We start from the raw sequence: 18,435 nt of genomic DNA on the forward strand, positions 1-18,435 counted from the left end.
TTCAGCAACCGGGGACCCGAGACCAGGGTGTGTTAGCAAGCATCCCACCTCCAGCCCGCGCTAGAGAGGATGGAAGAGACACTGAAATCGAGAGTAAACGAGGACTGAAGGACTGAGGAACAGCCAGCACTCTAGAAGCTGTCAGAATTCAAGACTGGCAACCTCTTAACACTTGTGGCTTCGGGGACTGGTTGTTTCTCAATCCCCGAAGAGAGATTCTGTCCCCAAGGAAGTGAAAAGAATGAACTTTTGGAGGTATTACCTTTTTGCTTTTACAGTGTTCAGTGTGGTAATTTTTTTGATATTGTACAATAGCCAATTAAGCCTGCCAAAAAGTTACGAGAAGCTGAATATTTCCGGTGAAAGGGATTTTAGAATACATGCTTGTGATTCTGCCTTAGAAGAGAAGTCCATTTTTTTGTGGAGAAAGCCATTAACATCATCATTAGGAAGTGTCTCTTGCAAGGACTACCTGACTCAGAGCCACTATATCACAAGTTCTCTGTCCGAAGAAGAAGCTGCATTTCCTTTGGCATATGTCATGGTCATCCATAAGGACTTCGAAACTTTTGAGAGGCTCTTCAGGGCTGTCTACATGCCCCAAAATGTCTACTGCATCCATGTGGATGAAAAAGCCCCAGCTAAGTTTAAGAAATCTGTGAGGCAATTACTGAGTTGCTTCCAAAATGCTTTTATTGCTTCAAAGATTGAGCCTGTTGTTTATGCAGGAATTTCCAGGCTCCAGGCTGACCTGAACTGCATGAGAGACCTGGTAGCCTCAGAGGTTCCCTGGAAGTACGTGATCAACACCTGTGGGCAAGATTTCCCCCTGAAAACCAACAAGGAGATAATCCAGTATCTGAAAGGATTTAAAGGGAAAAATATTACTCCAGGAGTGCTGCCTCCTGATCATGCAATTAAGCGGACTAAATATGTTCACCGAGAGCATATGGGCAAGCATGGCTCTTTTGTGCAAAATACTAATGTTTTGAAAACCTCACCTCCACATCAGATGACCATCTACTTTGGCACTGCCTATGTAGCGCTGACCAGAGAGTTTGTCAATTTTGTCTTTCATGACAAACGGGCCATTGATCTGCTACAATGGTCTAAAGATACCTATAGTCCTGATGAACATTTCTGGGTGACACTCAATAGGATTCCAGGTAACTAAGTACCCATTTCCGTTTCTATTTCTTCTTATTGTTAGAAATTGAGTTTGCTAGCATTCTTTCCTCTGGAGAACTGATGCATTTGGGGGGAAAAAAAAATTAATGCTTAGAAGATTATTAGCTTGGTTGCTTCTTCTTTTAGTAATGTTTAGTGCCAGGTCTTTTGTCTCCGTATCTATGAGATACCTGTGATTTAAGAAATACGCACGACTACAGTAGCTCTGGCAAAACCACCTTTGCTTGTGAATCACATAGTTTCCGACTTTTAGCTTAGTCTTTTGAATGATCGCTTTTCCTAGCTTTTAATAAGTATGGCTATAACATAATGAGACTGTTTTCAGTAAATCTTCTGGTAATGTTTCTTTCGGAGGGTGATCATGCACACTTTCATTGATGCTGTCATTGCTCAAAGTTCATGGAGCTGTAGAGGTGGAAGGCAGGGTCAATGAGAGGCTATTTTTAGAATTTTTGAGACCTTTTTGGATGTTGACAGATTGTCACTGGCTTAAATTCTTTAGTTTAAAATCTGAACAAGTATTCAGTTCTCCTCAATTTAGTTCAACAAATCTAGTCTGTTATGTTATTACTTAGAAAAATAAGGTGAAATATGTGTGTGTGTGTGTGTTGTGTGTGTGTATATAAAGAGATTTTAGCTGGACGTGATCCAAAGTGAACTGTCAATCTTTAAGTCACAAATTTTTATTAGCCATTCCACTTTGCACGCTCTTGTTTTTTATGCTTTGAAGATTCTTCAACTATTTATGATAATTTGGAAAGGACTGCAAAGTATGCCAGGCACCCAATGGCAGAAAACAGCCCTAAACTTCCTCTTTGATTTAGGACTGGGTTTCTATTCAAATTCTGTTTCACAGAATTTCCCACACAGGGAGTACCTGTGTTACCTATGTGACACCTCTTCCTGGTGATGATATCCCAGGAAACTATAGCAGCTCTGGCAAATCATACATATTTCCACTATTGCGCCAGTATGGCTAGAGGTGTCAACCCTGTGTGAGGGTACTTCTGCTTCCTGCATACCTGCTGTACTTGAAAGAACTCCCTTGCACCTAGGTGTATCATTGACACATTTGAGTACTGTTTGAAACTACCTTCATCTCTGAAAGTTGACTCATGGCAGTAAGTCATATTTAAAACCAAAACAACCAAATCAGTTGCCATCAAGTTGATTCTGACTCTTGGCAACCCTATGTGTATTAGAGTAGAACTGTGAGCCATAGGATTTTCCGTGGCTGGTTTTTCAGAAATAGATCACCAGGCCTTTCTTCTGAGGTGTTTCTGGGTGGACTCAAACCATGAACCACCAGTCTTTCAGTTAACAGCCAAGCATGTTAACCGTTCGTACCGCCCAGGAACATTCTTATGTGCAGACGAAGAAAATGAGGCTTAGGGAGATTGAAGTCATATAATATGTTCAGGGTCACACAGCTTACCCAAGGCAAAGCTAGAATCTGAAATTAGGTTTGCGTGACCCAAAGTTTGAGCTACTTCTCTTGCACCAGGAAAAGAAGGAATAATAATTTCTTCCACATTTGAGCTGGAAATAAGGTTAACAGAGGCAAGAGGGGAAGAGAGCAAGCTTGCTGAGGCTTAGCAGAGGCACTGTGCTAGCTACAGTCAGGGTAAGATGACCTTGCTGGAATTGACCACTGTCACCCAGCTCAGGAAAGAGCTCTGGTGGTGCAGTAGTGGTTAAAGCATTTGGCTGCTAACCAGAAGGTTGGCTGTTTAAACCCACCAGCTGCTCTGCAGGAGAAAGATGAGGCAGTCTGCTTCTGTAAAGATTTACAGCCTTGGAAACCCAATTGGGGGGAGGGGGCAGTTGCTATGAATTGGAATCAATTCGATGGCAGGGAGTTTTGAGTTTTAGGGTTCTTATGAGTCGGAATTGGAATTGACTCGATGGCAGTGGGTTTGGTTTTTTTTTTTTATTTACCCAGCTCAAGCTTCTGTGCCAGTTTCCTTCCTGGAAGAGGCTTTAGTCTGACTCTTCTTCTCTGGGACAGTGGAAATGGGAATTATCCTTCAGTTAAAGCTTTCAAGGAGGCTAGAAAAGGAGAAGCAAACAAATGGAAACCCTGGACCTAATCACTGTTAGAATAGCATGAGAAAATGAAGGATCCTAAAGCTTTGTCATCACACAGAATAGAAAAGATATTTTTGAAAAATAGTAGAACACTCTGTTTATATTTTCAACAATCAACAAATACTTTTTAACCCCTCATTGCACCAAGCACTGTTCTGTGAATATTATACACTATTTTGTGCATAAGCATGCCTTCATGATAAATAAGTTTTAGAATTTAAATGATAGAATATTAAGTCTTGGTGATTGTTTAGTAAGAGTATATTGGGTTAATTTTTAGCCATCATGGCACATAACACAACAACAACAAATTCCTCAAAAAACCGTATTTTTCCTGAAAGACCCTTCCATCAAATATCCCTTCATAGTTTAAAATTATTATTATTTTTTTTTTCCACATGAACCAAAGTTTATTAAAGAGACACAGGAAAGGATCTCCAAGGAGAGGCGGAGAGAGGCTTTCACCTACGCTAGCCTCCAGTCTCCCCTTAAAATTATTTTTAAGTTAGTTCTTTTAAATAGGAAATATATTCCCATGATTCAAAACTTTTTAATTATGCAAAATTATTAAAGTCTTCCCCACAACACTGTTCCCCAGTTCTTTTCTCCATCAGCAACCAGTGTTGTTGTTTCCTGATATATCTATCCTTCCAAGGAGTCCCTGGGTGATGCAGGGTTTATGTGCTTGGCTGCTAACCTAAAGATTGCAGGTTAGCCAACCGTACCTCGTACCTCGGAAAAAAAGCCTGGTGATCTACTTCTGAAAAATCAGCCACTGAAAACCCTATGGAACACAGTTCTACTCTGACACACATGGGGTCGGCATGAGTCAGAATCAATTAGAAGAGGACTGGTGGTGTATCATTCCAGCAGTATTTTATTCAGCAATGTTTTAACTAATCTTTTTATCAAATGTTACCTTCTTTGTCCTAAAAACTTTCTTTGATAGACAATAAAACTAATTACACTTCATGTGTAGAAGACTTTACATAGGAATTTTTTTCTTAAGTTAGCCACAAAAATACACAGAAAACGACAAGGGAAAAATGGTCCTTATTCAGCACAACATATTGTCTGTGAGAAGCAAAATACTACAAGATGTGTTCTTTATTTAAATTAATTATACGCAGATATTTAGGAATTAATTTTTAATTAAAATGTTCCTTTTAAAATTTGTTGCTGTCGTCAGATGCCATCCACACAGTAGTATTCAACTCACATTGACCCCATGTGGTTTTCTTGGCTGTAATCTTTACTGGAACAGATCAACAGGTCTTTCTCCTGTCAAGCCACTGGGTGGGTTCAAACCACCAACCTTCCAGTTCGTGACTAAGCGTTTAACCATTGTGCCACTTAAGTCCCAAGAATTTTTTGGGGACAAGATAACAGGGACCTTGGCTTCACAGAGTCTAGCAATGGGGAATGGACATGACTTTCAGATAGGCTGGCAGTTTGCTTACCATGCCTTTAGAAGGTCAGATTTAAGCTCTTCATGTGGCCTGCATGGCCTTCTATGACTTGGCCTCTGTCCATATCTTTATACTATCATTTCATTTTTACTCAGTGTCTCCAGAATTTATGTTCAACCAACTGCTTGGATTTCCCTAAATTCTTCTGCAATTTTCACCTATTTTTTTCTTTTCAATGATACTCCCTTTAGAATCTCTTTCCTACCCTGTGTAGCTCACTAACTCCTACTCATATACTTTATAATCCACCTGAGATGCCACCTCTCTGGAAGCCTTCTCGATAACCCCTCTCCCAGATAATGAGCTGCTCCAACTCTGGGTTCTTTTCCAATGTCCAGTACCACTGCCACTAGCACTGAATTATTGAACTATTGTATGAATAAGCTCTGGTGGCACAGTGGTTAAAGCATTCAGCTGCTAACCAAAAGACTGGCAGTTTGAACTCACCAACCACTCTGCAGAACTATGAGGCTGTCTGCTTCTATAAAGATTTACAGCCTTGGAAATCCTACGGGGCAATTCTACTCTGTCCTGTGGGGTCACTGTAAGTCAGAATCAACTTGATGGCAGTGACTGGTTTTTTTTGGTTATGTGAATATCTTCTCTGCTCTTCCTTCTCATGTTTGAGCCCCTTAAGGGTGTGAAATGTGACATTCATCTTTGCATTCTTCTCTCCCATACTACCACCTATCTGTGAGACTAACTTAAAGCTATAAGAGTACAGAGTAAGGAGCCCCCCTGGTGTAGTGGTTAAACACTATGCTGTAAACCAAAAGGTTGAAGGCTGGAACCCACCAGCCACTGCTTCGAAGAAAAGACTTTGTGAGCTGCTCTTTTAAAGCCTAGGAAACCCTATTGGACATTTCTACTGTGCCCTACAGGGTAGCTATGAGTTGGAGTTAGAATTGCCTGATGGTACAAAACAACAGAGTGCTGAATGGGAGTGAATTGGACCTGGGGAGGGGCAAGATGGTGCTGGATCATTATCAGAAGATGAGAAGAAAGAATTAAAGTGTCTTGTCCCTGGAGTGGGAGGTGTTTTTTGATAGTAAAGATTAGAGAAACAATGGGTTGAGATATTGCTTGGAGGTATAATTCCACATCTAGCAGGACAAGATGAAATCAGTAAAGGGGAGGGAGGCTTTATAGGATCAGCAAGCACTAAAGTTCCAGTTGGAATGATAATCACATAGTTCTTCCTTAGAATATCTGCAGCCTGGGCTGTCAACCTGGGCCCATTATGCCATCGGGGCACTCAGTGCCAAGAGAAAGGATTGGCAGCAGATTGGGACTCCTCCAGTTAGTTTCAGTCTTACTTGCACCAGGCTTGAGTTTTTCCCACAATTTGGCACCTGTTCCAACCTGCTATTAGTCTCATTCCTGGGCTTCTTGTAGTGGGCTGATTCTGATTTAATGTGGTCTCGAGTGCTCCTTAGTTTCTGGCCTGGGGAAAAGAAAAAAAAAAGACTATAAGGAAATGAAAGGTTAAGAAAAGACAACAATAGCAAGAAACTGAAAACACTTCTCTATGTGTCGCCTTCAACAAATGTAAACACTGAGTTAGTAGAAGGTATGTGTTCCTTCTGAAAGGTTAGCAAGACCTTAAAGCTAGGTGTGGCTGGACCAGTCCCAATCTTTTTCAAAGTATACATTGTGTTCTCTGTTCATTGGCCCAAATTTAGAATTCAGTTTCTGGAACCACAAAGGATACATTTAGTCATACCAACAGTGCCAATGATCAAGATTTATAAACATTGATAGACTGGTAGAATCCTGTCTTAATGAATGTCATTAAAGCATTCAGGTCCACAGTAAGCCTTCTTTTTCTTGTGTTATGGATGTGGAAATAATAACTTGTGGCTAAAGGTGACATTCCATAAAGCAGATGCTTCCATGTGTTCCTGACCATTTAACAGAGTTCAAAAGATGCTGTGATTTTTTTTTTTTTTTTTAATGTAGGTAGATAATATTAAACACACATAGTGAATTTGGACATGCTTTTCAAAATATTGTAATAGTGATTTGGGCCTGTTTGGCTAGTATTATTTACCTCTTTGATACAGGGTTCTAACTGATCATTTACAATATGCCTTGGCTTTGAATCCCTAGACTGATGTCTGCATTATAAGGGATGGTGCTCCTGGTAGAGAAAGCTTAGACTATAGAGTGATTTACATAATTAAAGTACACTGAAGTGAGGGCCATTTGTAGAGTCATCATGATGCTTCTTGCTGTTGGCTGTACTGTAACATTTGAGAATTTCTTTATCACTGGGGAATCTGAACCCAAACATTTTATGCCCCCACCCCACCCCTGCAAAGGAAATAACTGGGAAACATTACTCTTAATTAGTTTGCAATATCTAATCTCTAGAATAGCATTATGCAATACAGAAAAAATTGGATTAAAGTATATATAAATATTTAATGAAGTATAAATACAATTACGATGGATAAATGTCCACTCTGCTGAATGTATGTGAATTTAGTTCCAACAGATTGGATTCATGTAGGTATTACACTTTAGAACAGGCAAAATGATTTTTCCAATTCCCATTCAACTTCCCATCACTCTCTATCAATTAGTATAAGGCAAAAACAAACCATTTTTAGAAGAAGCAATTGTCTTTTTTTTTCTTAAGCAGAGTTAAACAGAGTTTCTATGTCTTTTTAAAACAATAAAGATGTTAATTGTATATCAAAACTATGGTATATAATCAATATGTATATCATCTCTTGAGGAGCTCTGGTGGCATAGTGCCTAAGACTAACCAGACTGGTTAGACTGCTAACCAGAAGACTGGCAGTTCAAACCCACCAGTCACTCCTCAGAAAGCAGACTGGGCAATCTAATTCCATAGCGATACTGCCTTGGAAACCCAAGGAAGGGCCGTTATGAGTTGGGACCGACTCGATGGCAGTGAGTTTGGTTTGGGTATTATCTCTTTAACATAAGCATACCTTATGCATCACAAAAAATCTCCTTCCATCCTGCTTTGAATCCACATATTATGAAAAGAGCTTTGGAGACAGGGAAACATGGTTTTAAGCACTACCTCCCAGTACTTGTTAACTATGTGATACTAGCCTTAGTTTCCTCACATATGATGCTGGGGCTAGTAAGTAGTACTTAGGCCAAAGAGAAGTTATGAGTATTAAATAAGATAATGTGTATAGTACAATGGCCCTCAGACTTGAGCATGCCTTCGAATCACCTGGAAGACATGTTTAAACAGACCATAGGTCTTACCCCCAGGGTTTCTGATTCAGCAGGTCTAGATGGAGTCGGCCTGAGAATTTGTTTTTCTAACAAGTTCCCATATGATGCTGATGTTTTAGGTCTGGGGACCATACTTTGAGAACCACTGGCATAGACCACCTTTCACAGATATTGGCATGTTGTAGATTTCTAGCAAATGTTGGTTGTGTTCATTTCCATTTAGAGATTCTCCTTGATTGATAGAGAAAAAAGGAAGCCACCAGTCAAAAAGAAAGTTTCTTTAAGGAAGAGCTCTATATTCCTGTTACTTCAGGTGTTGATTACAAATGGCAGACTTGACTAATGTTTGGGAAGTACTTAGTAATGAGAACCTATCACTAGATTTGGAATGAGACAGACCTAATGATGAGTTTTAGTTTTGACCTTATTAGCTTTGTGACCTTGGGTAACCCGGACCTCCAATTGCTCATCTGTACAGTCACACTAATGATGGCTACTGGCACTGTGCCACCAGAGCTCCCGAAGGCTACTGAGTAAGGTTGTTTTGAGAATTAAATGAAAACATTGGGTGTAAAGTGAGAAGTTGTATGTTTATCCATTTATTAATATGAATACATATTATTGTTGTTGTTATGGGCCGTCGAGTTGGCTCTGACTCATAGTGACTCTGTACAACAGAATGAAACACAACCTGGTCCTGCACCATCCTCACAATCCTTGCTATGTTTGAGTCCATCAGTGTAGCCATTGTGTCAATTCCATCACTTTGAGGGACTTCTTTTTTGCTGACCCTCTACTTTACTAAGCATGATCTATTATCATGAATCTTCCAGGTGATTCGAAGGCATGCTCAAGTCTGAGGGCCATTGTACTATATTATCTTATTTCTCTAGAAACTAGTCCCTTCTGATAACATAACCATAGTAAATGAGACAAAGTGTGGCCATTTTTGCTTCTAAGGAGCATTCTGGCTACCCTTCTTCCAAGACAGATTTGTTCGTTCTGGACAGAAGTCCTTGGTATTTTCAGTATTCTTCAGCAACACAATTCAAAGGAATCAACTCTTCAGTCTTCCTTATTCATTGTCCAGCTTTCATATGCATATGAGGTAATTGAAAATACCATGGGTTGGGTTGGGCAATCCTACTTCTGTAGTGATACTGCCTTGGAAACCCGACTGGACGGCACATAACAACAACAACATGGGTTGGGTTAGGCGCATCTTTGGTTATTAAAGTGTTATCTTCGCTCCTTAACATTTTAAAGAAGTCTTTCCCGCAGTAATATAACAAAGACAACCTATCCCCGAATGGAATTACAACCACAGGCATAGAGGTTAGATTTCATAAAACATATTTTTTGGGGACGCAGTTAAATGTATAATAAACACTGTGAAATAGGTGTTTTTCCATTAGAAGAGCATTTCCTTAAAAACATGAAGGACATGAATAGTGTCTTCAGTGTTCAGTTAAAAATTATTGAAATTCCATCTAAACCATATTTTTTAAAAAAACAATAATATTTCAGTATGTTTTTGGTGGAGGCTTACACAGCAGTTATTTTTTTTTTTAAAAAATCACTGCTGTCGAGTCAGATCCAACTCAAAGCGACCCCTCCTTGGGTTTCCGAGGCAGTCTCACTATGGAAGTAGATTGCCCCATCTTCCTTCCAAGGAGTGGCTGGTGGTTTTGAACCACCAGCCTTCTGGTTAACAGTCAAATGCTTTAGGCACTATGCTACTACAGCTCCTACACAGCAGTTTAGGTTCCTGTTAAACAATTTCTGCACACATTGTTCAGTGACATTGGTGACATTCTTCACAATGGGTGAACATTCTCAATATTCCTATTCTAGTTGTTACATTTTCCTTCATCTAGTTTCCCTGCCCACATTCTCATTTTTATTTTAAAGTAATTGTTGGCCATTTAGTCTCATATAGATGATATTTTAAAGGAGCACAGTACTCATGGGAGATAGTCTTTATTTTGTGATCCAATCTGTTATTTAGCTAAAAAGTGATCTACAGGGCTAATTTCAGAGTAAGGTTTAAACAGTATCTCAGTGCGGTAGTCTTGGGGAGTCCTGTAGTGTTAACTGGCCTGGTAATTTAGTTTTTGTTTTGTTTTGTTTAGGAATTTGAGGTGCTGTTCCATATTTTCCTCCCATTCTATCAGGGTCCATCTATTGTGGCCCTGATCAGAATGGCCAGTAGTGCTAGCTAGATACAATCCAGTTCTTCGAGTCATCTTAACCTTTTTTTCTTTTCCTCATTAAATTTTCTTTTAATGAGTCTCAAAATTCTGTGACAAATTTTTGGTCAAGTTGTTTCCATTTTAAAAGTATTGATTTTAAAAGCTAGTAACTTAAAACGGACCCACGAAAAAATAAACAAATGGTCCACAAAACATACCTTTCCTTCTGAAGGTTTTAGGATGCATGCTATCATTAATCAGACTTTTACTATTAAATTTAAAGGGCAGTTGAGACAAGCAGTTCTGAGACAGTTCTTCAACCCCTGATTAGGACTAGGGTGGCTACCCTTAACCATTTTGAAGTGTACAATTCAATGGTATTAATTACATTCACAGTGTTTGACAACCCTCACCGTAATATATTTGCAAAACTTTTATATCACCCCAGAGACTCAGAACCCATTAAACATTAACTTCCCATTGCCCCCTCTTCCCAGCCCCTGGTTAAGTACTAATCTGTTAAGTACTAGTAGATTAGTACTTTCTGTCTGTATGAATTATAGATATTCTACACATTTCTTTAATTGGGCTCATACAATATTTGTCCTTTTGGGTCTGACTTATTTCACTTAGCATAATATTTTCAAGGTTCATCCATGTCATAACATGTATCAGAACTTCATTTCTCTCTCTGCAGAGTAAGATTCCATTGTATGGATATCCTGCACTTAGTGTATCCATTCATTTGTCGATGGACACTTGAGTTGACTCTCCCTTTTGGCTGTTGTAAACAGTGTTGAAATGAACTTTAGTTTACAGTGCTCTGCTTTTTATTTTATTTTTTTTAATTGTGATTTGGGTGAAAGTTTACAGAGCAAATTCATTTTCCAAACAGCAGTTCATACACATTTTGTCTCATGACTTTGACTGCAATTCCCAACAATGTAACAGCTCTCTTCCCACTTCTTCCCTCTAGTAACCTTTTCCTTGTGTCCTTCCCTCCCACACACCCACCCCAGCTGTCTCCCTGTACAAACACTGCCCTTCTGTTCTCCCATGAGTGATCGCTCCAAGGAATGTATCTACCTGATGTAAATGTTCACCCCATATGCCTATTTGTTGTTTGGCTGGAAGCCACAAGAGTGAGTTCAGTTCCAGACCTGAAGAGTAACTAAGGGCCATAGGCTCAGGAGTCTCACCACAGTCTATCAGACCAGCAAACCTGGTCTTTTTTTTTTTGATTTTGAGTTTTGTTCCATGTTGTTCTCGAACTCTGTCCGGTCTCCTGCACTGATCTCCCTTACTGGTTGATAGTGGTAGCCAAGCACCATCTAGTTCTTCTGGTCTCATGGTCATATAGGCTGAGGATAGCTTAGTCAGTCCCTTGGACTAATAGTTTTCATGCATCTTTGGTTTTCATCATTCTTCTTTGCTCTGACTAGGAGAGACCCATTGTTGCATCTAGATGGCTGCTTGCAAGCTTTTAAGACCCCAGTTGGTATTCACCACAGTAGGATGTAGAACAATATTTTGTTATGCCAATTGAGCTTGATGTCCCCTGCAACCATGGTCCCAAGCCCACAGGTCTGACTACTCACTCTCTGTGGGTAGCTGGCTGTGGCCAAGAAGCCACTACAGCAACCTTGTCCCTTGTCAGTGTTACTATATATACCTGGACATTCTTACAGCACATACAAATATGCATGTAGAAGCATTGTCTGCTAGCCCTAGACATGGTCATGGGCACAGTCCGCCTGCCTAGATTGTTCAGCCTGTCCACTTATTTATCTGATTGTTCAGCCTGTCCACTTATTTATCTACCTGTAGATCAACGCTTGCCTTCACTGACAATGCAGTGTACAATGCTCTATTTCTAAGATAACATCACATGAAAAGGATCAGGAAGTGGCTTTAATAGGTAGACTTATTTTCTTAAATCCTGCCATGTTCTAGAATGGATTTAATATACCTGTTTAAAACATAATATACTTTATGAGAGAAGGAAAAAAACACAGTTAAAACTTGAAAGAAATGAGTTTCACATTCATTCTATACAAGTTTTTGCTGGCCTAACCACATCCTTCCCATTTCTGGTATTCAGTTACCTCAGTGTGAAAACAAATGCTATCTCTCCTAGTTATTTACAAGGATATAATTTTTTAACTTTACTGTGAAAATTTACAAGTCTACAACACTACAAAGAAATAGTGCAATAATCTTTCTTATGTCCATCAGCAGTTTCAACAACTATCAACATATTACACAGATCCAAAGCAAGAAAACTTAAAATGTGTGACCAATCTACAACACTAAAAAGAAATAGTGCAATAATCTTTCTCATGTCCATCATCAGTTTCAACAACTATCAACATACTACACAGATCCAAAGCAAGAAAACTTAAAATGTGTGACCAATCATTGTGTTGGCTATGTAATTCTCACAAATAAGTTGCTTTCTCATTTCAAAGGAAATGCAAAATTCCAGTATTCCGCTCTGAGTCTTACTTCATATTCCATAATGATAATTTGTTGAAAAGTGAAAATATTTTCATCCAACTTAAACATTTATGATACATTTTATCAACCAGACCAGGTATTTGTCTTCTTTTTCTTATTTTAATTGACAAAGCTGAATCTACAAGAATAAGTTCATTAGGAATAGGAAAAAGAAAACTCTACTCGTTAAAGATTTCTGTTTTCTTGGCCTTTCTTTTCCTGTCAGGGAAGAGAGAATGTGGTTCAGTGGCAGAATTCTTACTTTCCCAGTGGGAGACCAGGTTTGATTCCCAGCCAGTGCACCACAAGTGCATTTACCACCCATTTGTCAGTGGAGTTTTATGTGTTGGTTGCTATGATGCTGAACAGGTTTCAAAGAGCTTCCAGACTAAGCCTGACTAGGAAGAATGGCCTGGTTATCTACTTAAGAAAATCAACCAACAAAACCTTTGTGGATCACAATTGTCATATCCAGTTGTACATGGAGTCACCATGAGGGCGAGAAGAACTTAATGATAGCTAACAACAACCATTACCAAGAGTAGTAAATGGGTTAGTGCAATAGATCATTCCATCTGCAGTTTTTAATGCACTGTTTTTCACTAGATGGAGAGGGACACCTCTTCTCTCCATATCGAATATTCTGCGTCCTCCGTTAATTCAAAATAAAGCCAAATGGTCAGTTTTACTATTTTATGAATCCAGTGTAGATTTGAGTATGGAACTAACATGAAGACATTTCATCTTCTGCTATATTTTAATGTGTTTTCTGCTACCACATATCATAGGGCCTGCTCTGTTGGATTCAATCTTCTTGCTAATTTTTCATGTGTAATTTCATCTGAGATGTCCTGCAAAGCATGTTTATCAAGCTTCATTGGTTTACATGAGGTTTTCCTGATCCTTCAGTATGGTGTGGAGGATAGAAGATGGATTTGGAGTAGGAAGGATATATTTTTGAATCTTAGGCTTGTCACCTAACAGCTTGTCCGACACTGAACAAATGTCAGCCTCAGTTAATTTTGGTTTAGAAGCTAAGAAAAAAATTGAAACATGCTTGAGAATTTACTAAAAAGTAAGAATTGTATACTGGGCAGTTTTAATTCAACTTCACTGAAAGACAGATAGATAATGAATCTCACAGCAGTGACTATGAAATGCTGATATTTCTTTTCAAAGATGTTTGCAGAAAAGCTTGAAGAATCTCTGTGGTTCTAAGGGTATTGGATTTGGATGGCCCTAAATGATTGGACCACTAGCTTTGTATTTCTAAACACTTCACACTGTACAGCTAAGAAGAATATAATGTCAAGCAATGGACAATAAACATTATGAAACAAATATTTTATTTTCCTTTTTTTTTTTTTAAGTGCTTCAAACTCCAGATACCACATGAAAGCTAAAGTCCTGGGTATGCACACTTCAAAATGATGTTTTAGGTCCTAACCCCATCATTAACTAATCTTTTTGACCTTGGCTTTGGTTTCTCCTCTGTAAAATAAGGAAATTGGGTTAGGTGACCTAAAAAGAGGTTCCCACATATTTTGCTTTAACTCCAGAGCATGTAGTGGAAGGAACAAAAGTTTTGGAGGCAACCCTACTTAAGTTTCATTTACCTGCTGTGTGACCTTGAGCACTTACCTATCCCATAAGGGCTTCAGTTTACTTATGTATGAAATGGGCACAAGACCTACTTCAGAAGAATGTTGTGAGAGTTTTGAGACAATGGGATATAGCTCTTCGCTTAGTCACTGTTAATTCTATTGCCATTGTCACCCCCTCCTCCTTCTCCCTCTCTATGCTTTGCTAACATCACAGCTGTCCTATGTATATTACACTCTGATCAGTAGGATTAATGGAACAACAGCGTCTGGGCAATGGATTTCTCTCCTTTTGGGGTCACCATATCCATGTCCAAATGCCAACTTCCACGACAGCCACAAGTTAGTGCTCAGTATAACTGGTCACCATAGGCAGGGTGTAGAGTGACCAAATGAAGAAATTGGGTTGTTTTTTCTGTTAGGTGCTGCCAAGTTGATTCTAACTCATAGCTACCCCATGTAACAGAGTCAGACTGCTCCACAGGGTTTTCTTGGCTGTAATCTTTACAGAAGCAGCTCTCCAAGTCTTTTTCCCATGGAGCTACTGGGTGGATTTGAACCACCAACCTCTGTGTTAGCAGCTGAGCACTTAACCATTTTTACCAGCTAGAAACCTAGTAAGTGTCAATAATTGTCAGTTTTTATTCCACCCAATTGCCCTCACCAAGGAAAAGCAGGTGCAAGAAAAACACAAGCCCCCAAGATGCATTCTTCCGAGATTACAAAGAATCTGCAAGATTTTGTAGAACTCAGACAAATTAGCTTGAACCTTCCACTCCCTTCCCCTTTACTGCTAGGGCTAATCCTGCACATGAAATGAGAGGAGTACAGTAACTGAGAATATTTCATTGGTTTGTTGTTGTTGTTGTTATGTGCCATGGAGTCGGACCTGACTCATAGTGACCCCTCCTTGGGTTTCCGAGGCAGTATCACTACGGAAATAGATTGCCCAAACTTCCTTCCGAGGAGTGACTGATGGGTTTGAAATGCCAGCCTTCTGGTTAGCAGTCAAATACCTGAAGCACTATGCTAATGATAGGGTTCTTAAAAAGTATCCAAAATTCATTTAAAAAAGATTGTTGTTGTTGTTATCGATTCAGTTCTGACCATAGCAACCTTGTGGATAACAGAATGAAACACTGCCCAATCCTGCATCATCCTCACAGTCATTGCTATGTTTAAGCCCATTGTTGCAACCACTGTGTCAATCCATCTCCTTGAGGGTCTTCTTCTTTTGCACTTAAAAAAGATAGTGAAGTAAAATGCTTAATATTCTTCTGATGAGGAAGTCTATAGGTTTACTACAAAATTTAAAATTTAAAAATTTTTTAAAAATCTATGTTTTTTAATTTATAGATGTTTTATGAAGGAAATTCATTCTGCCACACATTGTTATTGAATTTAAAGTAACTTCTTTTCATTTTTAAAAAAATTTACATGCAGTAAAATTGATTTCTTTTGGCATCTGGCTCCCTGTGTTTTGACAGACACACAAAGTCATGCATCCACCATCACAATCAAGATAAAGAACAAATCCATATCTGTCGTCTTTTCCCATATCGTTGTTATTGTTGTATATTGTTGCCTTTCCCCATCCTGTTGTTAATTGCCGTTGAGTCAGCTCCACCTCATGGCAACCCCATGTACAACAGAACACAGTATTGCCCAATGCTGCACCATCTGCACGATCGTTGGTATGCTTGTCTCCATTGTTGCAGTCATTGTGTATTTTGAGCCCTGTCCATGTATAGGGCTCATTGTCCAACACTATATTGGACAATATTCTGTTGTGATCCGTGGTATTTTCATCGTCTGACTTTCGGAAGTAGATCAGCACATTTTTCTTCCTAGTCTGTGTTAGTCTGGAAGCTCTACTGAAACCTGTCCATCATGGGTGATCCTGCTGGTCTGTGAACTATCAGTGGCATAGCTTCCAGAACCGTAGCAACATGCAAACCACTACAGTACAACAAACTGACAGACAAAGGGTGAAGTTTGGGAATACCTACCTAAATATTAAATGTTTATTCTGCTTGTTCAATAAGTCTATGGGCTGGGTGGTGGTGGAAAATAACTATTATACGAATGAGAACACCAGTATTCAAGTGCTTAAAAATAAAAGCTCTTTATACCTGAAAATTGAATACTGAAACTGGTACTCTGCAGTTACTACAATGAGCCTGGGCAGAGAGGACAGGCACGGGGAAGGACCTGAAGGGGCCAACATTTCTTTGAAGTCTTTGGTTTTACAAGTTAATGTAAATGTTGCCTTCTTGTGCACTTTATCATTTCCTTGGACTTTTTAAAATTGAAATATACATACAGAACACTGCACTAATCATGATTGCACAGATCACTGAATTTTCACACCGAGTTCACTTATATCACCACTACAAGAAACTGTGTTACCCCTGGAGCACTTGTCTATTTACTTTCCTGTCACTTCCAAGAGTAACAACTATCCTGACACCATTAATCAGTATTTCCTGTTTTTGTGCCACTATATAACATTTTGAGGGCATTGGTGGTTCTGTGGCAAAGTTCTTGCCTTCCATTTGGGAGACCCGGCTTCAATTCCTGGCCAGGACACCTCATGTGCAGCTACCACCCACCGGTCAGTGCAGACTTGCATGTTGCTATGATACTGAACAAGTTTCAGCAGAGCTTCCAGACTTAACATGGACTAGGGGGAAAGGCCTGGTAATCTACTTCTGAAAATCAACGAATGCAAAACCCTATGGAACACAAGGGTCCAATCTGCAGTGGCTCATTGGGATACTCCAGGACTAGGCAGAGTTTCCTTCAGTTGAGCATGGAGGCACCAGAGTCAGGGTAGCTTAAGGGCACGTAACAGCAACAGCATGTAACTTATTATTGCATCCATTGCTTTTCATCCAGATGTTCGAGTTAGATAGATGTTTCAGGAATGGAAGCTAGACTTGCTTGCTTCCTATATTTCTGAGAACTGTTGACATGCTCCATGGGGTTTACGCAATGTGCCAACCACACTGAGAGGCAGTTTCTCCCGTATTTCTTCTCTTTTTGTAAGATCACTAAGGTATATCTCATATTTACCTAAAAAGAGTGACAATAGAAGAATTGCTTCAGCTATTATATAAATTGATTGGACTTGCTTGTAGGTAGGGACTTAGTTTCCACAATAGGCAACTTGGTACAGGCAGGAACAATTGGAATTTACCACTGACCTTCAATTCCTTTTGCCAGTCTTGGGTTGTGTAACTAGGGGTTAACAGGAGACAACCGTCCTAAGGAAGAGTGATTTTTTATTTGGCTGCTGTGGTAGTTAAATTTGTATGTCAACTTGGCTGGACCTGGTTGAGTGGCTGGGCAGCTGGTGGTAGTTACTCCCCATGAGGAGACTGGCAATCAACTCCATGGTGGGATCTACCACAAGCAGCTGAGTAGCTGCCTTTGGGATGTGGTCTGCTTCCTGTATTTAAGGAGAAGACTTGGAGATAGTCTAGCTTATGGCACGCTTGGATCCTGCATGTAGCTGCATCGTTTTCAGTAGCCTGCCATGCTCTGCTGACCTTGGGACTTACAATGGACTTGAATTAATGCCACACCTGCCATGTGGTTTGGTAACATCAGAACTGTGCCATTTTATTTGTCGACCTTGGGCTTGTTAGCCTCAGTAGCCAGTAGCTGCCTGAGTGAAGAGATGCCTCTAGTTTCAGTGGACCGAGAGCAAGAGGCAGAGCTGAAGGCCAAGGTTGAGGGGCTTTCACACAGCCCCTAGAGCCTGGCACTTTGAACTTGGACTTAAAGCTTCCAAACTGTGAGAGAATAAACTCCTGTTTGTTCAAGACATCCCATTTGTGGTATGTTCTTGTCAGAGCAGCACCACCAGGTAACCAGAACAGATGCTTTTACATAGAATTGGAAAGAATGTTTTACAGCTAGTGAATGAATTCTTGATTTACATCCAACTGGATGTAGCCTCCTGCCTTGTTTTGAAGGTGAAGACAGCACTGTGTGCAGAGCAAGATGAAAATTTGTCTAATGGAGTTATTAAGAACTTTCCCCTAGGCAACGAACAAAACAGTGCAGGGCATGCTGTGTTCTATTGATTTCAATAAGGGAGGATCCTGCCAGGAAATCCATTTCCCTGTAATACAGTGAAAAGGGAAATCGATACTGTAAACATTTTTATTTTTAAAA

At 39.6% G+C, this 18,435-nt stretch overlaps 1 protein-coding gene across 1 annotated transcript in view; it reads left to right on the forward strand.

The window, feature by feature from the left end:
* The first annotated feature begins 241 nt into the window (after positions 1 to 241).
* Positions 242 to 18,435, forward strand: part of LOC103206239 (N-acetyllactosaminide beta-1,6-N-acetylglucosaminyl-transferase-like) — a 42,737-nt gene continuing 24,543 nt past the window's right edge. The window contains exon 1 of the mRNA XM_007951682.1: positions 242 to 1,166. Within this exon, the coding sequence (XP_007949873.1) occupies positions 242 to 1,166 (925 nt within the window). The remainder of the gene's footprint in view (positions 1,167 to 18,435) is intronic.

The sequence above is a fragment of the Orycteropus afer genome, unplaced genomic scaffold (assembly GCF_000298275.1).
Source record: "Orycteropus afer afer isolate SDZICR_OR568_19922 unplaced genomic scaffold, OryAfe1.0 scaffold00012, whole genome shotgun sequence".
Taxonomy (NCBI): domain Eukaryota; kingdom Metazoa; phylum Chordata; class Mammalia; order Tubulidentata; family Orycteropodidae; genus Orycteropus; species Orycteropus afer.